This window comes from Rhamphochromis longiceps, linkage group LG15 (assembly GCF_057381845.1).
Source record: "Rhamphochromis longiceps isolate RC_006_pf linkage group LG15, R_longiceps_female_GT1.1, whole genome shotgun sequence".
NCBI classification, from domain to species: domain Eukaryota; kingdom Metazoa; phylum Chordata; class Actinopteri; order Cichliformes; family Cichlidae; genus Rhamphochromis; species Rhamphochromis longiceps.
The window spans coordinates 24,443,866-24,463,507 of record NC_140571.1 but is presented as its reverse complement, the minus strand read 5'-3'; the positions used below and the strand labels follow the sequence as shown (position 1 = coordinate 24,463,507).

The following is a 19,642-nucleotide window of genomic DNA, read 5'->3' as shown; positions in this document are numbered from 1 at the left end:
CACCTCATGTTTTTGATAAATATGTTTATGTCAGCCTGATCAAGACATGCAGCAATTAAGTGGTGCACTACAGATTTTAAACTTTAAGCCAGTTAACTACAGTACAAGTGGTAAATTAGCATTAGATGATTGCCTGGGTAAGTGATGTGAAACTCATTTTACTTTGTGGGCCACATACCATCAATTTAACCTTAAGTAGACTGGACTGGTAAGACCACTGCATCAAGTTTTTAACATCAAGCTAATAATAATACGCCTCGTTTTTTACTTTTCCCGTCTACTGTTAGAGAAAGGCATCAGCGTGGCTCCTAGGTGTAAGTAGATTAGTAAGGTGTTGTATGACACATTGTGGGTAAAATCTTTTAATGAGAAGGCTGAGAAACTGACCATGATTCAGGGTTGAGGCTCAGATTTAGCACGTTAAACAGCCATGCTCTCCTTTTCTGCAAAACCATCCAATGAGGTGGAAAGGACCTACTGAGGCTGGGTCTGTCAGCAAAAACATGTGGGCCACATGTTTGACAACAGCAGTCATAAAACAGGTGACCTGTAGGGTCCTAATGTAATGGCATGTGTGCAAACTATCTCTCATTACTAACATTTCATTTCATTTCTCTGTACTGTGGAGCAAATGAAGGTACTAAACAAATTTCATCTTTAATAATGTAATACGGGAAATTGGAATATCTGGAAAGTGGGATTCTTTGATAAACTAAATAACTGTGGATACAGGTTTGCTGTAGTTTTAAAATATTGAATCTTTCAGCCTTTTAGAATTTAATTACCTAATTAAATATTAATATCTTTAAAGTATTTGGGACAGACACACAGTTTCTCGTGTCCATATCAGATCTACAGAAACATTTCTGTAAAATCTTCAGAGAAGCCTTCTTACAGCCCTCCTCGAAGTGCCTTCTCTCCGGGAGCTTGATGGGGGCAGGCCGCTGGGTGCAGGCCTCTCTGCGCTGCGGTCCGCCGGTCAGAGCTGTAAGGAGAACCGAGCTGGACTTCAAGTGACTCCGGTAATGTCTCCTCTGTGATCTCTCCCAGCCCTGCCGGGGGTTCATCTCCACCTGACACCACGTCTCCCTGCTCTGATTCAGCTCCAGCAGAGCCCGATCCTCATACCCGGACATTACTTTTTATCTTTGTAGGAAGTATTAATGTGGACTAGATTTCCTTTCATAAATTATCCAAAGGTAAGCTGTGAGAATGCACTAGTTACCTGGGCAACAAGAAACCGGAAGAGGGGTCTCAAAGATAATTTATTAAGGGAGATGAGCCACTCTGTGCGAGCGAAAGTAGAACATCCCTCGCCTCGAGATTACTAGAATGTGGAGTAAGAATCCCACATCAGATATTAAATTTCAAATTTAGTCGAGGTGTGATCTTAGTTTCCTTTGGTTTTGTTTTATTCTTTAGTTGTCAGGCTTTCATAAAACACTGATACATGAGAAAACAAGCCTTGTACGAGATTCAACCTCAGGTATTCTACAGTCTGCAGAACCTGTAAAGCCAGCTGCATAAAAACAAAATAAATAAAACCAACCACTGTGTATAATTAACGTAGTTGTGACGTCCGGAGTGGACAGAAGTTTGATTAAGCCCACTGAGAAAGAACCTAATAATAATAACTGGGATATTTACAAGCTGGAGATTTATAAATGATTGCAAGCTGAATATTTACACATTGTTCAGTGAAGTCAAACAACACTGCACTGCCATTCATTGGAAAAGAAACACAGAAAGGGCTGTGAAATGTTGCTTGCTTTGCATTTTAAAGTCCAGTAAAGAGATCAGATGCGTGTAGATTTTACTGTAGGTGTGAATCACCTGTAGGATCAGACTTGCTGCGGCATCCAGTCTCACTGGGTCACACTAGGATTAGAGCAGATAATGCTCAGCATATGGACAGGCTACTTTGAGTATATGGAACAGGCAGCGTAGCTACAGACTAAAGGAACACTGATTAGTTTTATATTTTTTCTATCAGTTCTGTTCATCTTTACTTGTATACCATTTACAGTATTAGAGGAAGAACCCCTGCAATCTGATAATCCCCATTAAGGTAGGGCTTGGCGACTGTGGTGAGGAAGAACACTGTTTTATCCACGTCTCCCATAGGCTCAGGGAGGCACAACCATCTGTTGTGACCAAAGAAAGAGGAGTGTAGACAGTGTAAACATAAAATCCACGAGAGAGTGGCCAAACATTAGTCGCATAGAGTAGTGGCATATTAGCAGCAGGAGTAAAAAGAAAAAGAAGGAAATGCTTAGTGCATCATGGGAAGTCTCCCAGCACCCTGGGCATACAACAGCATAAATATCAGGTGAGTCAAGCGTGCCTGCTCCAGCCCTGCTTTAAACAAAGCAGCCTCTACTTTGTTTAAAGCAGGGCTCTAAAAGTAGAGGGTGTGTCTATTGCTCCCAAACTGAGCTGTTTCCACGGGGGAGTCTGACAGTTTAAGGCCGTGTTTCTAGGAGCCGCTGACTATGGTACCGAGAGATCTCACAAGAAGCACAGATTACATGAAAATAACTCACTCATCTAATTTGGTAGAAATTAGAAACAGTCTAACATCCACAAACATTTAAATGATCTCGCGTTACTTTTTTGGTATTAGAAAGCAGATTAAAGAGAAGATGATTTAGTGACGAAACTGACTCGTTTTGACTTCCTAGCAGAGACTTTTCTTTACGTGTGCATCAGAGCTTCCACGGTTACCATTCACACATACGCCCAGACAGGCAGCGCTACTAGATACTACTACAAGCTCATGCTGCTCTGCTATTGGCTCATCGTTATCGAAAGGCTTTGTGTCAGAGTCGGCTTAAAAGGTAGAGAGACGTATTGAAACCACCAGACAGGGAGAGAGAGAGAGAGAGAATCAAGTGTGTCAGACCGGGAGCAGCACGCTGTTTGACAGAAGCCGGGTATTGTTTTCTAAGGAGTGTTGAGTGTTCGAGTATTTTCATATTTAAGGATATGTAGTCAGCAGTTGTTCATATTTCAGTCATCTGCAGCTCAGCCTTCTTTTTCACCGGTAACCAAATGAGGAAACCTCTCTGTTTCCTGCTCAGCTCGCCTCAGTCGATCATCTCTGGACTCAGCATCGCGCAAAAAGAGCAAAAGGCTGCGAACACGCATCATGGTCGCCGGTGAGCTCGTGCAGGAGCATCTGCGCGCGGGTACCGGCGCACCTGACGACATCACGGTCGGCAGGAAGGAGCCAGAGGACGAGGAACGGCCAAACGAAGCGGTGCACGCGGGCGGGGCCGGGGAGACAATCTCAAAGCGCGCGCAGGAGCTGGAGGAGGACAAGGAAGCTCCGCCTGATGAAAGAGAGGTGATGCTACCTAACGGAGGAGGAGGAGGAGAAGGCGAGGAGGAGGAAGAGAAAAGGCTGGAGACCAGGGTGTACGCCCGCCGGTTCGCCGTGCTGGCCGTTTTCAGCCTGTACTCCCTCGTGAACGCCTTCCAGTGGATCCAGTACAGCATTATCACCAACGTGTTCACGCAGTACTACGGGGTGACAAACGACAAGGTGGACTGGCTCTCCATCGTCTACATGGTGGCCTACGTGCCGCTCATCTTCCCCGCCACCTGGCTGCTGGACCGAAAGGGTCTGCGCTTAACGGCCCTGCTGGGCGCCGGCCTCAACTGCGCCGGCGCCTGGCTGAAATGCGCGAGCGTGAACCCCCAGCTGTTCGCAGTCACCGTCACCGCGCAGGTCATCTGCTCCGTGGCGCAGGTGTTCATCCTCGGCCTGCCTTCCCGCGTGGCTTCGGTGTGGTTCGGACCCCGAGAGGTTTCCACTGCGTGCGCCACGGCAGTGCTCGGAAATCAGGTCAGCGCGTGCGCGTGTCACAGATTATTGATAGGTTAGGTTTGTGTGGAGTTTAGTGAGCAGACCGAGTCAGGGGGGAATAGAGACGTGATTCTATTTTAGTGATCATTCAAAGTTTTTACAGCAAATGAACAACAAATACAATAATAACAGCCAAGAACTCACTGACAATTATTGACCCCCCAAAAATCATTGTACCCACGAACGAACAGTCTAAATTCCAACATTTTCATTACTAGAAATAGAGAAATTAGAAAAACTAGGGACCAGTGGAACATACTAGGACTAATAAAACCTAAGAATAGGCCTATAGTAGATGAAAAATAATTTCTTAGCCACAGCCAACTAATGGACAACACTATCATCACCAGATTATCAGCTCTTTATATGCTCAGTTTAGCAATAGTAATATTTGTGTAAGTAAATAATCTCTTCTTCTCTCTCTTCCTGTGCCTTTTATTTGTAGTTGGGGACAGCCATTGGCTTCTTGTTGCCTCCTGTTTTGGTTCCTAACACCCCTGATAATGTTGAACTCACAGGTCACAACATCATGATTATGTTCTACGGTACAGCTGCCGTCTCCACGGTCCTCTTCGTCCTGGCAGTGATAGGTACACATTTAATATCACACAGTCGCACGCTGGCTTACATTATGCAAAGCAGCATACGTTTTCTTGGTACTGCCAAATGTTTCAGTTGCCAGGGAGTGGTGCTCAAACTCAGACTTCTGTTGTGTACATGTGTACAGAGGCCTGCAGGTACAAAGAACACTGGCACACCTCTGCTTCCAGGTACACAGGTGTGCAAGTATGCTTTTGTGCATCTAAGGGCCAGGTTGTCTTCTTGAGACTAAGATTATTGTAAATATTCTAAAAAACACTAAGCATCCAGTTCAGGATCATGAATTGGGTTTGAGATTAAGATTCTGCATCATTCTGTAAAGTGGGGTTAATAGTAGGTGTCTTTAAATATCTATGACACCGTATGTAAACACACAGTGTTGAAACTGCAGCTGGTTTAAAACGAGCCAATCAAGAGTTGACATATTATCAAAGTTCCATTGCAGTAATTTCAGGAACTCCTGGTTTTGGCAGCTGACTTCCTGAAACTACCTCAGACTCTATAACAAATCTCTGATTTAACCTCATACTTGAATTGAGTCAAAAATAATCTAAATAAATAGTTTATAATTCAAAATGTGGGCTGTATGTACGCAGATGTGTATTATTTACATTTGATACCACATATCAATAATTTCCTAACTTTTCTGGTTCTTGTATGCTCACAGAGGCTCTGATTTATTTTCTTCTCACATAAAAGGTCCATGACTTCACTGTTTCTGCCTTTTCCACAGTCATAAAAGACAGACCTCGTCTCCCTCCCAGTCAAGCACAGGCTGTCTTACCAGACTCCCCTCCTGAAGATTACTCTTACAAACAGTCCATCCTCAACCTGGTGAAGAATAAAGCCTTTGTCCTGCTCCTCATCACCTATGGCAAGTGTAAAACACCTGACTTTTACATTGTTTGTCTTTATTTTTGGTAACATTTTGGAGACTCTTTCAGGTCAGCAGATCTAATACATTACCATTAGTCAAAACAAACCCTGGCCACACTCAGCATATTCAGCCCTGATATTTCCTCCAATTATTTGATATGATATGAAGCAGGAGTCCAGTAAAGATTGCGTAATACTACGATCATTACCTATGTTATCCGGACTTACGGCCTATGCTGTTATCATCATGATGAATAGTAGCAACTTCTTCTCACCCACCATTATCACCTATACAGATTATCATTACAATGTCACAACCTTATCACTATAAAGTTACTCCAGATAGCAGCATTACCCACAGTACTGCTACACATATTTTCTTTCATTTGGTATGCTTTCTTTTTATGCTAGAATTACTTCTCTATGCACACCTCTGTTTCTGCATTCTTAGAAAACAGCTGACCGCTGTCTCACCTTTGATAAGCTCCATTAAACAAACACTGTGGCACCAAGGTTGAATTTCATAACCTTTTTTTGCTAGTGTGTAAATTTCAAGATGCTTGGGGCGATTTGTTCTAAAAAGAGCAGCACTGGGATACTTAAATAATAATAACTGGATATGCTAATGATAACTGGGATGCTCACTTCATCTTCTCTCCAGGTGATATTTGAAGAGTCATTAATAAAACATTGTCTGAAAATCACTGAGGGTATAAATCACATCCTTTATAAAGAGTATGAGTTGAAACCCTCAAGAAAAAGGTACAGGGTATCAAACTGTTATCTTACATGATGTGTTTTCCTCATTTGTCCAAGACAATTTTCCCCTAAAGGAGACAATAAAGGCTAATCTAACACACACACACACACACACACACACACACACACACACACACACACACACACACACACACACACACACACACACACACACACACACACACACACACACACAAACAGAGCTGTGCATTTAGTAATTTTCCATCAAATAAACATTAACTTCTAAAGTCGCAGCAATTCATTCTTGTGCTTTGTGAGTGAAATCAGTCTGAGGCCTCTGCATCAAGCACAAAGTATGCACCCTACATGAGTCCTACTGCACTGGCAAGAGGACATTGTGGGCTTTGTAGTGATGCATCCTATCTGAGGGTTGGGCTAACAGATCACATATTTTCTAAAATCATATCAGATTGTTTCTTCGATATGGGGTGCGTTAATTAAGTTTAGTAGGATTTCAGAAATATACATCAGTTTTACCCTTTTAAAACAAAGGGTATTCCGTGTCCTTGGCAGTGTACGTGGATAAATGACTTGCTAACTCTTGGTGTCAACCTACGTCCCTCCTTCAGGAAGCTGAGGAAAGAGTGAGGTAGAAAGGATTTTGCTCAGAATTGTAGAAGGAGAATCAGACCTATTGTAGTCAGAAGAGGAAGTGGAGGAGGGTAGGAATTAGAGCAAGATGGTGAAAGTGCAGAGGAGGCTGTACAAGTTATTGCAGAGCCTGAGCAGAGAAAAAGTGACAGCACCGTTATGGGTAAGAAGCAATTTGTAACCCAGGGCTTTAAAGCTTTTTGGGATTACAATGTGTACACTAAACACACACACACACACACACACACACACACACACACACACACACACACACACACACACACACACACACACACACACACACACACATAAATGTAGAATGCATAATGAGCTAAAATTTAGCTTACATTAAAAACTTTTTTTGATTTCTGTCATTAGTAATACATTTGCTAAAAGTACATTAAAGGTTGGCTCTGAGGGGAAAACAATAATGCCCTCTGGAAGGTGAGACCTCTCTTAAACGGACTGCAACAGGACTACATCAGTGCTACATCAGTAGCTGAGGAGATGTCCTGTTCTCCACTTTGTGCCAGAGAAACCAAATCCCACAACTTCAGCCTAACATACACAACACTTCGTATCAGTAATAAACTTCAGGTATAGTCATTTCCTCAAAAGTTAGTATTCCCTCCTCTGAGCTTTCCTGTTTTGCTGTCTGGCCCTTCTCTACCTCGTCTCCTGACAGCACTAAGTCTGAGTCCCCTTTCACAATTCTGAGTGAAATCCTTTCTGCGTCACTCATATCACTCTGTCATGTCACACATGATCAGTGGGAGATATGACCTAACAACCTTAGTGATAATCAGGTGTGCAGAACGAAGTTTAAGCTAAAACTTCTTTGTTAAAATCATGTTTTAGTCTTCAGACATGTTACCTTCACCTAACTGTTGATGTCCATGAAATAAAAATACATTTTACCAGAAACCCACACAAAAATGAAAACAATATCATTACATTAAACCATTCTGCAGTCAAGCAAGACCAGATGTCCTTTACATAGGACTAAAAATAAATATTTTTTTTATTTTACTGTCACATATTTCTTTCAACCACAATACTTATATTATATAAAAATAAATAAATATCAAAAACTTTGATATTTTGCTTTTTTTGGGGGTCTCAGAGGCTCAATGAAAGAAGAGCTATAACATCAATTTACAGTACATCACTACTACTAATGCTACTTTTACTGTTTGGTTCTTATTTTAATGTCTGCTTTGGGTGTTTACATTCAGAATTATACTTATTATTTATTATTTATAATTATAAACATCCAATTCTAGCTCAGTCATAATCCTCATGGATTATTTCAATTTTAAGCTAAATGCAAAACTGTGCTCACCTTTGCCTTTGCTGTCTGTCTGCAGGTATAATGACTGGCTCCTTCTACTCTGTCTCAACACTTCTCAACCAGATGATCATGGCCTGTTATGAGGTAAAATCATCCATCCGTCCCAGCTGAGACTGGGCAAGATGACTCTGGAGAAGTTATGAGTATCACGAGGTCATTTTAGAAATGCCAGTTAACATAACATGCATATTTTGGGACTGGGAGTTATCCATAGCACCCGGAGGCAAACCAAAGCAGGAACAGGGAGAGCAAACAGACTCCACACAGAGAGGCCCCACAGAGCATGTGAGGCAGTTAGTGCTAACCGCTGTTACACATTACAGTACAATAATGTAGCAGACATCCATGACTACAAACACTCATCACAATCAAGTTGATTTGATTGTGAAGAGGTTGTTATTAATAATTAACATAGTAATCGTTATTCTGAGCTCTTAGCTCATGACGATCTTCACAGTTTTGTAATTTTGATCAGGTTGATTGGTTCTGGTGTCATTAAACTGGTCAATGGATTGCTCACTAGTTTGATATACTAATAAACATATTAATAAATCTTGTGCAGACATTTTGATGTTTGCACAAGATCAAGCCCAATAACTCTGGAAACCCACTGGTTTGAAATTTCCATCTTACTTATTCTGATACTTTTGATGTTAAGAAGCTCTTTCGTTTGGTAAAAGCGCTGGAAACTTGCAATCAACATGCTTACTTACTTATTGGTAAGATAACTCCGTTTTCTTATATAGCAAGATGTTAAGTAATACCACACAACCTACTAACTTTATTCATGTTTATCTGGCTTTTTTACTTAGGCTAATAACTGTGATGCATCTGTTTTTGTTTTGATGCTTTTGAGACTTCAAGAAACAAGTAAAAGCCACCTAGAGACCAAAGTTGGGGAGTCATGAATGTGAGACATAAATGCTTTTAAAAATAACCCAAACAATAACTGGTGACAGTCAACAAAGCTAAACATCTCTCCTCCTTGCATACAAGTGTCTAATATATATACCGATTTCCAACCTCTACAACACAGAACTCAATAGACTCTTTAAGCATAAAAAACGCTTAAATTACACATAAAACCATCTGATATTGCACTTTAATATCAGCAGCTGCAGTTCTGTGTGTACTGTATTTTGAGCCAAAGGGCAAAGTGAAGCCTTCAGTTCACTGTTTCTCTTTGATTTGACCCTCATGTTCTTAAAGGTTATGATGAAAAGAGCGTGAGTGTGGACGCAATGTGGGTAAAATACTGTCATCATAGTGGAAAATTGTTACTCTGTCAGCACATATGTGCACCAGCTGCTCCACTTCGACCACTGTAAACCATGTTTGTGTCATTTATGTTACTCTGGTGAATGTAAAATGCAGATAAAACAGGTGTTAGAAAACTGCAGAGTGGATGGAGAGGCTGAGAGGGAGAAATATACAGAGAGGTTATTGAGAAAGCAAAGAACAGAGCAACTTGTGACGGCTGCGATGAGACACGAGGTTATTGTCTATGGCTCTGAGTTCATTAGCTGCTTTCATGCATGCCTGCATCCCACCATAACACACACACACACACACACACACACACACACACACACACACACACACACACACACAAAGCTAAATCAACAGAGAGCGGGCTGATTCAGTCACTTTGACAGACTCATGTCTTTTTTTTCTCTGTCGCCATCAGACACTGTACACACACTGAGTGATGGAAAAGCTGATGCTCATTCAGCTGCTGCTTGTCTCAGCAATACAAACACACACACACACACACACACACACACACACACACACACACACACACACACACACACACACACACAGATCCTCAACCTTACATGACCTTAAAAAAGTCTCCGTCTCTTGGCTAAACTGTTAGATGACTTTGCAGCCCTCTCCCACCAGAAGCATTTTAAACCTCTGACCCCCCTCCCCCCAGCCTCCAATTAACAGCCATCATACTGACAAAACATGTGACTTTTTTTTAATCTCCACCTGCAACTGAGATAAGTTTAAACGGAGGCTAATGCCTTTGAATCAGCTGTCTGCACTGTGGCTCTTGTAACCTCTCCTCTCCTCTCCTCTCCTCTCCTCTCCTCTCCTCTCCTCTCCTCTCCTCTCCTCTCCTCTCCTCTCCTCTTCTCTCGTCTCCTCTCCTCTCCTCTCCTCAGAACCAGGAGTTGAATGCTGGTAGAATCGGTTTGACTTTGGTTGTTGCTGGGATGGTTGGATCTATCCTCTGTGGCCTTTGGCTGGACCGCACAAAGTTGTACAAGTAAGCGACACTTACACACTTACACAAGCTATAGATATAGTTTATGTTATAGGCTGGTGTCAAAAATATGACCCATCAGCCTGCAGGATGGTTTCTGGATGGCAGAAATATTAGTGTATTTTGCACATCTTTAAGAACGGTGATCCATTAAAGGCAGAAAGACTTCCTAATAACAAAGACATTACCTTTGATCTGCCAAAGGACACTGAAGTAAGACTGTTAAACCAAGGAGCTGTGCCAGTGTGTTTCTGAGGGATATTACAAAAGGTTGATTGATTTAAGAAAAACTGAGACATATTGCTGAAAAGTGAAAAGTGTTTTTTCAGCGGTTATTATACACTGCAGTGTATAATAACTGCTATGGCATGCTATGGCATGCTATGGCAGCCTCCTCTGCTCACTGGACACTGCCACAGCAGCATTTGCTTGAATTATAAGGTCTATTTCACATTCAGCACTTTTGAATGTGTTTGAGAACAGGCTCTGAACCAACGGAGGAAGCATTTTAAGGTTGAGACAGGAAAAAACCCTCCCCAGAGAGCTGACATAACATTACTAAAATATTATTGTGAACTGTAGCAGTAAGATTCCCCTTCATGACAGCTAAGACCAGGCTGCATACTTTTGATCATATAGAGGGATATCAGAGTTGTTTCATATGTCTGACACAAAGAGTGGTAATCCCTCAGCCAGGAGGGCAGGTACAGTAAATTAAAGCAGTCAAACACCTGCCACTTTGGCCATGATTCAGTTTCTGCAATTAAAGCTCTATTTTAATGTTTTCTCATAGTTTTTGTCAGTTTGTTTTGGTCTGTGTGGGAGAAAAAACAGTTTGATATGTTGAGAAGTATGAAGGCTGTGTTTGTGCTTGGTGACCATAGTACGGGGGCTCTCATGTTCGCGCTGTTGCTTTTTCACAGGATCACCACACTGATCGTGTACATCCTGTCGTTTGTGGGCATGTTGGTCTTCACCTTCACTCTGGACCTCAAAAACATCCACTTGGTCTTTGTCACTGCTGGAGTCCTGGGGTAGGTCCAGCTGTTCTTAAGAAGCATTAAAGAAATATATATACATAGAATATATTTAGTGTTATAGTTATATTATTTAATAACAACAACAAACAAACCAACAGAGAACAGGCTTTACCTTCCTTTTAAACTGAGTATACAGATCTCAGTTACAAACTGATTAGCTGCTTTTCATTTTGCAGGCTCTGTTGCTGATGCTAGTACGTTAAATTAGCTTGTTTGCAGGCCACACATCTTTCAGTGTTTTTTGTTGAAACACACCCCACCCCTAGGGAGATACAGTGCCGATGTTTACATGTAAATACCAAATGAAAATACATATTCTTGCACATTATGTAGATCAGGTCATTGGATTTTGTTTTGACTCTAAACCTCGTTTCTGTGACTTCTGTGTTTCAGGTTCTTCATGACAGGTTACTTGCCACTGGGCTTTGAGTTTGGAGTGGAGATCACCTACCCTGAGTCTGAGGGAACATCATCAGGACTCCTCAATGCCTTTGCTCAGGTACTCCAGAAGCTGTGCAACACTTTCTCATACTTAAGGAGCGCCTTCTATTTGCACTATGGGCCACATCTGCAGTAAGAAAACATAAGATTGGACCTCTTTCTCCAAACAGCTTTTGATTCCTCTAATAATAAAACATTTTTTTTATCTGAAGCATTTATTTAAAGAAGCTAAATATTATTTTTCATTTTATACCTTTTGGCTACAAATTTTCCACATCTTCTTATCACTTTGCCAGTGATCAGAGACTGGAATGTTTTTTAAGGATGTAATGTACTTTATTAGCAATTGTTGCTAACATGCTATGTGGGTGTTTACTTATCTTGCAGATATTTGGGATTATTTTCACTCTGATTCAGGGAAAACTGACCACAGACCATGGCCCACTGTCTGGAAATCTCTTTCTCTGTGCCTGGATCTTCCTGGGAATAATTCTTACAGGTAAGCAGTGTGTGTGTGTGTGTGTGTGTGTGGGGGGGGGGGGGTTATATGGATGTCACTATGTGTTCATGTGTTCATTAAATGAAATATTAGATTTCTAATATTTCATGATGTTTTGTTTTCAGCCTTAATCAAATCAGAACTGAAAAGACACAATGTGAACATGGGAGCAGACAGCAATCACCTGAAAGCGGTAAGTCCTTCCAGGAATGTTTCAACTAGATTAAACAGTTTAGCTAAACAGTAAAATAAAATATTAGTATTATAAAATGTAACCTAATAAAGTTCTTTGCCTCTTGAAAGTAGAGTCTTTATCCGGAAACAAACAAATGTAAATTCACACGCTTACAGAAAATAAAAATTATATTTTTATTGTAATGGCAGAAAAGTAGCAATAATTGATAGTAAATGGAAACCATTCACAGGCACCTTTCAAAATATCTCTTTTACATTATGTTGTTGGCTTTCTGTGTCCTGTACAGCTGACTGTATTTAGTTTGAGTGTCTCTTTGTGTGATATTTTAATGTGACCTTCAGAGGTGACAGATTCTTGAACCTTTCTCTACTTTCCCTGAACATTGAGTCTCTTTTTGTTTCTGTTCTGGCATTTAGCCTTGCAAATTGTCCTCTAAGCAGACAAGGCTTTAAAACCCTATCTTTCGCACATTATCTTGCTGCCAGCTGGTTGTTTCTAATCATTTTGCTTAAAACCCTTTAGACAAGCCAGGCCTTTAAATCTGTTTAAGGACTCTCCATTCAGTTGATAGACCACCTTCCCACCATCCTGCTGAGCCACAGTTGAAGCGCCCTTTAGAGACCCGAGTTTATTCAGGCTCTCCTTCGTTGCTTTTATCACGTTTGAAGTTTTTTTTAAAAAAAAATGGTTCACACAATCTTTTGTAGGTTATGAGGTTACCACAATTTAATAAATGCAAAAAATAAAATAGCAAAAATGATTTGTCCAACTGTTCCTTTGCTTCAGGGGTCACAAGTAATGCCTGCATGTTTTTATTGGTGCCATCTGGTGGCAGTGTTAAGAATAACGTTTTAGTAGGTGCTAAATAGAGAACAGGACTGTGCCAGCTTCAATCAGAACAGAGATTTAATCACACAAAATCTACAAATAGTAGATAATAAATTACATAAAGAGTAATGCTGGATTTGGATAAAACCCTGAATTGCCACATTTCTGAAATCCACAGCTCAGAAAAACCTAAAACCATGAGAAGAGATGTAAATAAGGAAATTGTCACGGTCTGGCTAGGGCAGACCGTATGTTGCAGGGAAGGACTCAAGCGCAGACCAAAATGAGATGTGAATAACAAAACAAGCCGTTTATTAAGGCAAGAAATGAGGGTACAAAATAATAGGGAATCGATGAAAACTAAACAATGACCTAAACTGGGTGAACTAAAACGAAACATACAAAACTCTAAACATAACAAACTGACAGGGATACCTGGAGCGGAGACATAGGAAACAACGGAGCAGTACAACGGACGACCTGACAAAGAATGACTGAGAACACACAGACTAAATGGACACAGGAGGATAATGAGGGAAGTGGCAACACATGGGAACCCAGCTGACACATAAACATAATTACGTCACAGGGGGAGAGTAACTGAACATGATGAACACAGACACACCAGACCTCTTCACAATAAAACAGGAAACACAGTGAGATATAGACATGACAACCTGAACTGACAACATAAGCCACAGACATGAAATACATGAAAAGCAGGGGAGACTTAACATAGTGGAAACACGAGGGGAAAATAACTAGAAACACCTAGGCATGATTATGATGAACTTAGGAAACCTGAAGGCTACATAAACTAAACACAAAACGCTGGGTCAGCAGACCCAGGATCATGACAGAAATATCTTATAGTTACAAGAGTCACAGGAGTTGTTCTTTTGTGGGTTATTTGGCAGTTACTAGAAAAAGCCCAAAAAGAGATGTGTGCATCAAGTCTGATTAATTACATTACAGTTCATTTTGATTTCTTGTTTGTGTCCCAGCTTACTACTGATTGTCCTGGAGACTGCCCTTCAGAAAAGAAATCCAATGGAGACAAGATGGAGCCCTCAGTCAGCTTCTCTCGTGAAACCTCACTGTGACCTGCCAAGTCACACAATCACAAACAAGTGAGACTATCTCCCTGCTCCCGTGGGAAACAAGTTGGCATCAAATACCTACAGCAGTACCTGCTTTTTGTTGCCAAAAATCTCCTCCTTAAAACTTGGAAAGTTGAAGGCGCCGGGCGTGAGGATGTAGGCACTGTGACATCACCAACCCACAGTTTGAAACCTCAGCATTAGCAATTTGGAAGCTGCCACGCCGTGTTTCTTTTGGAGTCAGAAGTGACCATATTTAGATGAGAGGGTGGGGTGCTAGCTAGGGCTCAGCTAACTTTTGTTAGCAAACTGCATCCATAAAGTGCACAGGTCCACAAACACTGATCCTAAATAGTTCCAAGTAAAAGACTTCAAATTATGAAAATAATAATGAATATTTAAGTTTCACGGACAGCTTGGATGGGCTTTTCCACACAGACAGCCATTAAAAGTCTTTCACAAAGCATCGGCACAATGGAGACGTCAATTTAGGGAAGTTGGTTTAAAAGATTCAGTTCAATGACATTTTATTTATACAGCGCTAAATCACAACAACAGTCGCCTCAAGGCGCTTTATATTATGAGGTAGACCCTAAATTTATACATACAAAGCGAAACCCAACAATCATATGACCCTCTATGAGCAAGCACTTTGGCGATAGTGGGAAGGAAAAACTTGCTTTTAACAGGAAGAAACCTCCAGCAGAACCAAGCTCAGGAGGGGCGGGGCCATCTGCTGCGGCTGGTTGGGGAGAGAGAAGGAAGACAGGGTAAAAAGCATGTTGTGGAAGCGAGCCAGAGATTAATAACTAGTATGATGACTAGTATAATGCAGAGAAGTCTATTAACACATAGTGAGTGAGAAAGGTGACTGAAGAAGAAACACTCAATGCATCATGGGAATCCCCCAGTAGCCTATGCCTATTTTAGCATAAGTAAGTAAGGATTCAGGGTCACCTGGTCCAGTCCTAACTATATGCTTTAGCAAAAAGGAGAGTTTTAAACCTAATCTTAAAAGTAGAGATAGTGTCTGTCTCCCAAATCCAAACTAGAGCTGGTTCCATAGTCGAGGGGCCTGGCAGAAAGTTACTTGCCTGTGTGGCACACCTGTGAAATAAAGGAGCCACACCCTCACTTTAAGCCTTTAACTTTATCCAGATGGATGGTTATAGCTAAAAAGAAACTCAGCTCTAGTTTAGTTGTCATGGTGGGAGAAATTAGCTTCGCCCAGCTGTTTCTTGTAAATATGTTATTTTCATGTCATGCTGAATTTGGGCATTTCAACATGGGCGTCTCTGGGAAATGACTCGTTTTTTGCGCCAATGGCAAGTGGCCAATCAAGGAATTACACTTCTTTGCTAGATGATGTCTAAAAATCACCATGAAGACCTCATTGCGTTTAACTGTAGTTTCTTTTTACCGCAGCATTGTGTATAGATGTGTGCTGTTTTGCTGGACACATTTAAAGCTCCAGTGACATTTCATGGTGACTGAATGCACCTACTTGCTACGTCCCCCCCAAAAAGGTTCAATAGTTAAGGAAATGAATAATCCCTGAGCATTGTACCTTCTTTCTTCTGTTTACACACAAAGATAGTGTAGGATCAGAACACTTGATCTTAGAAGCTCTTTTTATAGAGACGCACACAATCATATCCTAATGTGAACACATGCAGTCACAAAGAGCAAATAGTTTAGTTATCATTTGGAGGGAAGGCGAAAGCTGATGACATGGTAACTCGGCGGTAATATCGCTCAATAAAACAGATTGTGGAACTCATAAATATGTGACAAGTGGAATGTGCTGCAGTGTTTTCCAAATTTGGACCAAACAGAATGTAGCGCACAGTTCAGCGCACAATTTTAAACACAGGCACAACTTTAGGCCTTTTTCTGAAATACATGATTTCAGTTTTAACTCTATCCGTTATGCATGTCATGGCTGGTCGAGCTGCCGTTTGTGGGACGAGGAAAGCAGAGTGGACAGGAGAAGCACAAAAGTTTGACATCTGAATATTCTCAGTTTAATATTCCTACTGTATCCATAAAAGTTTTTCTTTTTCCTTTTAAAGTCTTGCATAAACGCAGATACTTTGGTCTTAGCTGACACGTAGCCTTGTTTCATGTTTGTGTCCAAGCTCGTAAACCTTGTAAGAAACACATTTGTTTTCACTTATTTTGACCTCATAAGTCCTGGTCTATAATGTGAAATGCATGAAGTCAGACTTCGATTCTATTTTTACTTAAAAATTGTAAATTAGAATAAATAACAGACTTATTGAGTAAGTCTCATTACAAATGTACTAAATAGGATGCAACAAAGCACAACAAATCATATGCACCAGGTGGCCTCTTCAGTAGATGTGCCGCACTTGTCAACCTTAGGGCTAATTTGTTATGGCTACTCCTCATACTTGATCGGTAGGAGGGCTTAAAAAAATCGGGCTCACCATCACAGACATTTACCTGTCCATTCTTGTGTTCTTTTAATTCAGCTAAGAACTGAAAAGATGTAGAAAGAGAGCGTTTGTCTTCCTCCTATGTGCAAGATTTTTTGGTATAAACATTTATTTTTCTGCTTTCTGCTGCAATCTCACCAACTCTTCACTCCAAGAGGATTCATGTCAGTTGACAGGGTCTCTTTGTTTTTCTGGAATTTGTAAGTAAATAAATATTGATTGACAATTACATATTGATACCACAACCTCAAACATTTTACTTTTTTATACCCTTACCTTTGAGATGGTAGGGTATTTCTCCAAACAACTGTTAAATCCTCCGTTAAACCTTTCTTTTTTCTCAGAATCTTTAAAATACTTTTATTTTATGCATTTTTCCTGTTTTCTGGCTTCTTGTTAATCAAGATATGTTTTGTTTTTTTACTTTTTCTGACTCACTGATGTTTGTCATTTTTATAAACTACTAAAAGGTTTTATCTGGAATATAATTTGATTTTATTTATTTTCAGTCTATTTATTTTCCTGTGAGTATGTTACAGAAAACAGCACTTAACAATTACAATGATGAGGTGGTGAATAACATGGCCTTGTAGTCTGAAAAGACTTCAGCCTCTGGGGTAAAAGTATTTCATATTTTGTCAGCCATATTTTACACTGTCAACATCCAGTTTTGAACATTTCTTCATGGAAATAAATTATGTGAAATCAGTAAAGCATTATATGCTTCCTTTGTCTTGGGGATACTGTTTGTATTAACTGGGTCACTGGATTTAGTGGCTATTTTATATCAGCATTAGAAACAGTTTTTATGCAGCAGATGTTTTTAATGCTTTTGCATGATTGACAGTTTCTGTTTTCTGACATGTAAAAATCAAGTAGTTGAGGGTAGTTTGCGACTTTTTGTTCTCCCACACAAGTTTAATCTTTAAAGGCTAAATAGACCAAAACAAGCTGCTGCACATCGCACTGCATTGAGCCCCTAGCTCACTGGTATTCTCTCAAATGGTCAGCCAAAAGTTAAAAATAAAGAAAACTGGTTAAAAATTTGAATTTTTGCAAATGTGGAGGACTATTTTTTTTATCTGTGGATGGATACAAGAGATGTACATAAAACTTTTACTGGATTTTTTCTTGTTTTGGGTCTTTGTAGAGAATTCTGTTTTGACTGTAACAAAAATATGAATAATGTCACTTACCCGTGAAACAAGGATGTATATTGTAAATCTCAATGCCAATTATTGTTGAATATTTTCAAAGAAATAGCACAGTAGCCAAAAGTAGCTTTTATTTTCAAAGAACTTGTTATCCAGACAAGTGAAACTTAAAATAAGAAACACCAAGAAAATATCTTGTTTTTCTTCACTGTCAATAAAAGCATTTTACTGTAACATATTTGTTCTTACAGACTTTTTCTCGACTCAATAAGTAAACCCAGAAGTGAACAATCAAGCTGATCTACCTATAAGTTCATTTACCTGAAAGTGAGTTAGACTGAAAGTAACAGACAAAATAAGTTGCGTGCGAGCGACAGAGGAAAGTTTTTGTTTGAAGCTGTGGGCAGTTTGATAGTATGAGGTTGTAAGAATGTATTACGGATATTTACCAGAGAAAGACAAATACTTTATAAGACACTGCATAAAAATAGCATACTGAGGTAGGAGGGTTCTTCCAGGAACTGTGACACTGTTTTCCAGAGAACTGATCAGTAGGCGGTGACTTTGTACCTGTGTTATACCATAGATGGTTACAGCTGCGGTCACAAGTTTATAAAAACTCATCCTGAGCAAGAATTTCCTGTTAATTCTGGACTTTTAACAATTTCTTTGAACTGCTCTCTTTCCAGGATGCCATGATTGTAGTATGTAAGCCTTTAATGACTTTAATAAATAAGAATTAGGTGCATATAACAGCACAGTGGTGCAGTGGTTAGCACTGGTTTCTGTGTGCAGTTTACTTGTTCTCCTCATGTTTGTGTGGGTTCTCTCTGGGTACTTGGCTAATTGGGGATCTTAAAAAGGCCATAGGCGTGAATAGTTGTCTGTCTCTGTGATAGCCCTGCGTCAGAGTGGCGACCTGTCCTGGCCCCCATCCTACGATAGCTGGGAAGGACTATCCTTGTGTATGTGTGTACATTTTCCAAAGAGGGTGTTGGTTTATGTATTGGTGAATGTGGCTTGCAGTATCAGTACTTACCAAGAAAGGTATAAAAGTCAAACCAAGACAGGAAACGCATTCAAAAACTCCAAAGTGACCAATGTCAGTGGTCTTATAACATGCCCTTTCAACCTATTTTTGGCTGATGAGTTGGTGCTGTTACACAATTCTTTACTCATAAATACAACCATCAACAGGAAACACTATCACTTGTGTACCAGGAAGCCCATTTCGAGCCTGCGAGATGCAAGAACCTGTAATAATCCTGATTTTTATGCTTCCGTTTGAAGGTAATTATTCCGATTTTCTTTTCTTGGTTCTGTTATCTATGTTGCGATGAAATATATACATTTTAATTGATTGTTGTTGCCATGTGGAAAAAAAGAAATACCAACATGTAAAGTATATTTTTAGGTTTTGGATCATAATTAGAAGAATTCCATTGAATTCGGTTGACAATAGAATGTAAAGGGTTTTTAGATATCATAAATCACTTGACCCAAAGCATAAAGTGTACTAGGGATCTTACCCTGGATCTTACAGTGCATATTCTTTCACTGACTGTTCATTCCAGTTGAATATAAAGC

General features: G+C 40.2%; 2 protein-coding genes across 3 annotated transcripts; one reads left to right on the top strand and one right to left on the bottom strand.

Annotated features, from left to right (window-relative positions):
* Window positions 1-161: 161 nt before the first annotated feature.
* spata45 (spermatogenesis associated 45) lies at window positions 162-2,636 on the bottom strand. Its single transcript, XM_085382351.1, has one exon. It carries the CDS (start codon window positions 1,134-1,136, stop codon window positions 786-788), a length of 351 nt encoding a protein of 116 aa, XP_085238477.1. The 5' UTR covers window positions 1,137-2,636; the 3' UTR covers window positions 162-785.
* A 223-nt stretch (window positions 2,637-2,859) lies between these two features.
* Window positions 2,860-15,030, top strand: flvcr1 (FLVCR choline and heme transporter 1). 2 transcript variants are annotated; one of them, XM_085382350.1, is made up of 10 exons: window positions 2,860-3,847; window positions 4,314-4,458; window positions 5,202-5,342; window positions 8,083-8,150; window positions 10,238-10,341; window positions 11,262-11,372; window positions 11,772-11,877; window positions 12,207-12,318; window positions 12,444-12,511; window positions 13,772-15,030. In XM_085382350.1, exons 1-10 carry the CDS (start codon window positions 3,149-3,151, stop codon window positions 13,838-13,840), a joined length of 1,623 nt encoding a protein of 540 aa, XP_085238476.1. In that variant the 5' UTR covers window positions 2,860-3,148; the 3' UTR covers window positions 13,841-15,030. The 2 variants fall into 2 exon arrangements, with proteins under 2 accessions (XP_085238476.1, XP_085238475.1); XM_085382349.1 differs by having other exon boundaries at window positions 2,861-3,847; window positions 14,347-15,030.
* Window positions 15,031-19,642: the final 4,612 nt, after the last annotated feature.

Excerpts from the sequence above, each read along its gene's own strand:
- spata45 (XM_085382351.1), bottom strand. The coding sequence starts at position 1,136 with ATGTCCGGGTATGAGGATCGGGCTCTGCTGGAGCTGAATCAGAGCAGG.
- flvcr1 (XM_085382349.1), top strand. The coding sequence starts at position 3,149 with ATGGTCGCCGGTGAGCTCGTGCAGGAGCATCTGCGCGCGGGTACCGGC. Across the intron at positions 10,342-11,261 it reads GACCGCACAAAGTTGTACAA|GATCACCACACTGATCGTGT; the intron begins GTAAGCGACACT and ends GCTTTTTCACAG. Across the intron at positions 12,319-12,443 it reads CCTGGGAATAATTCTTACAG|CCTTAATCAAATCAGAACTG; the intron begins GTAAGCAGTGTG and ends TTTTGTTTTCAG.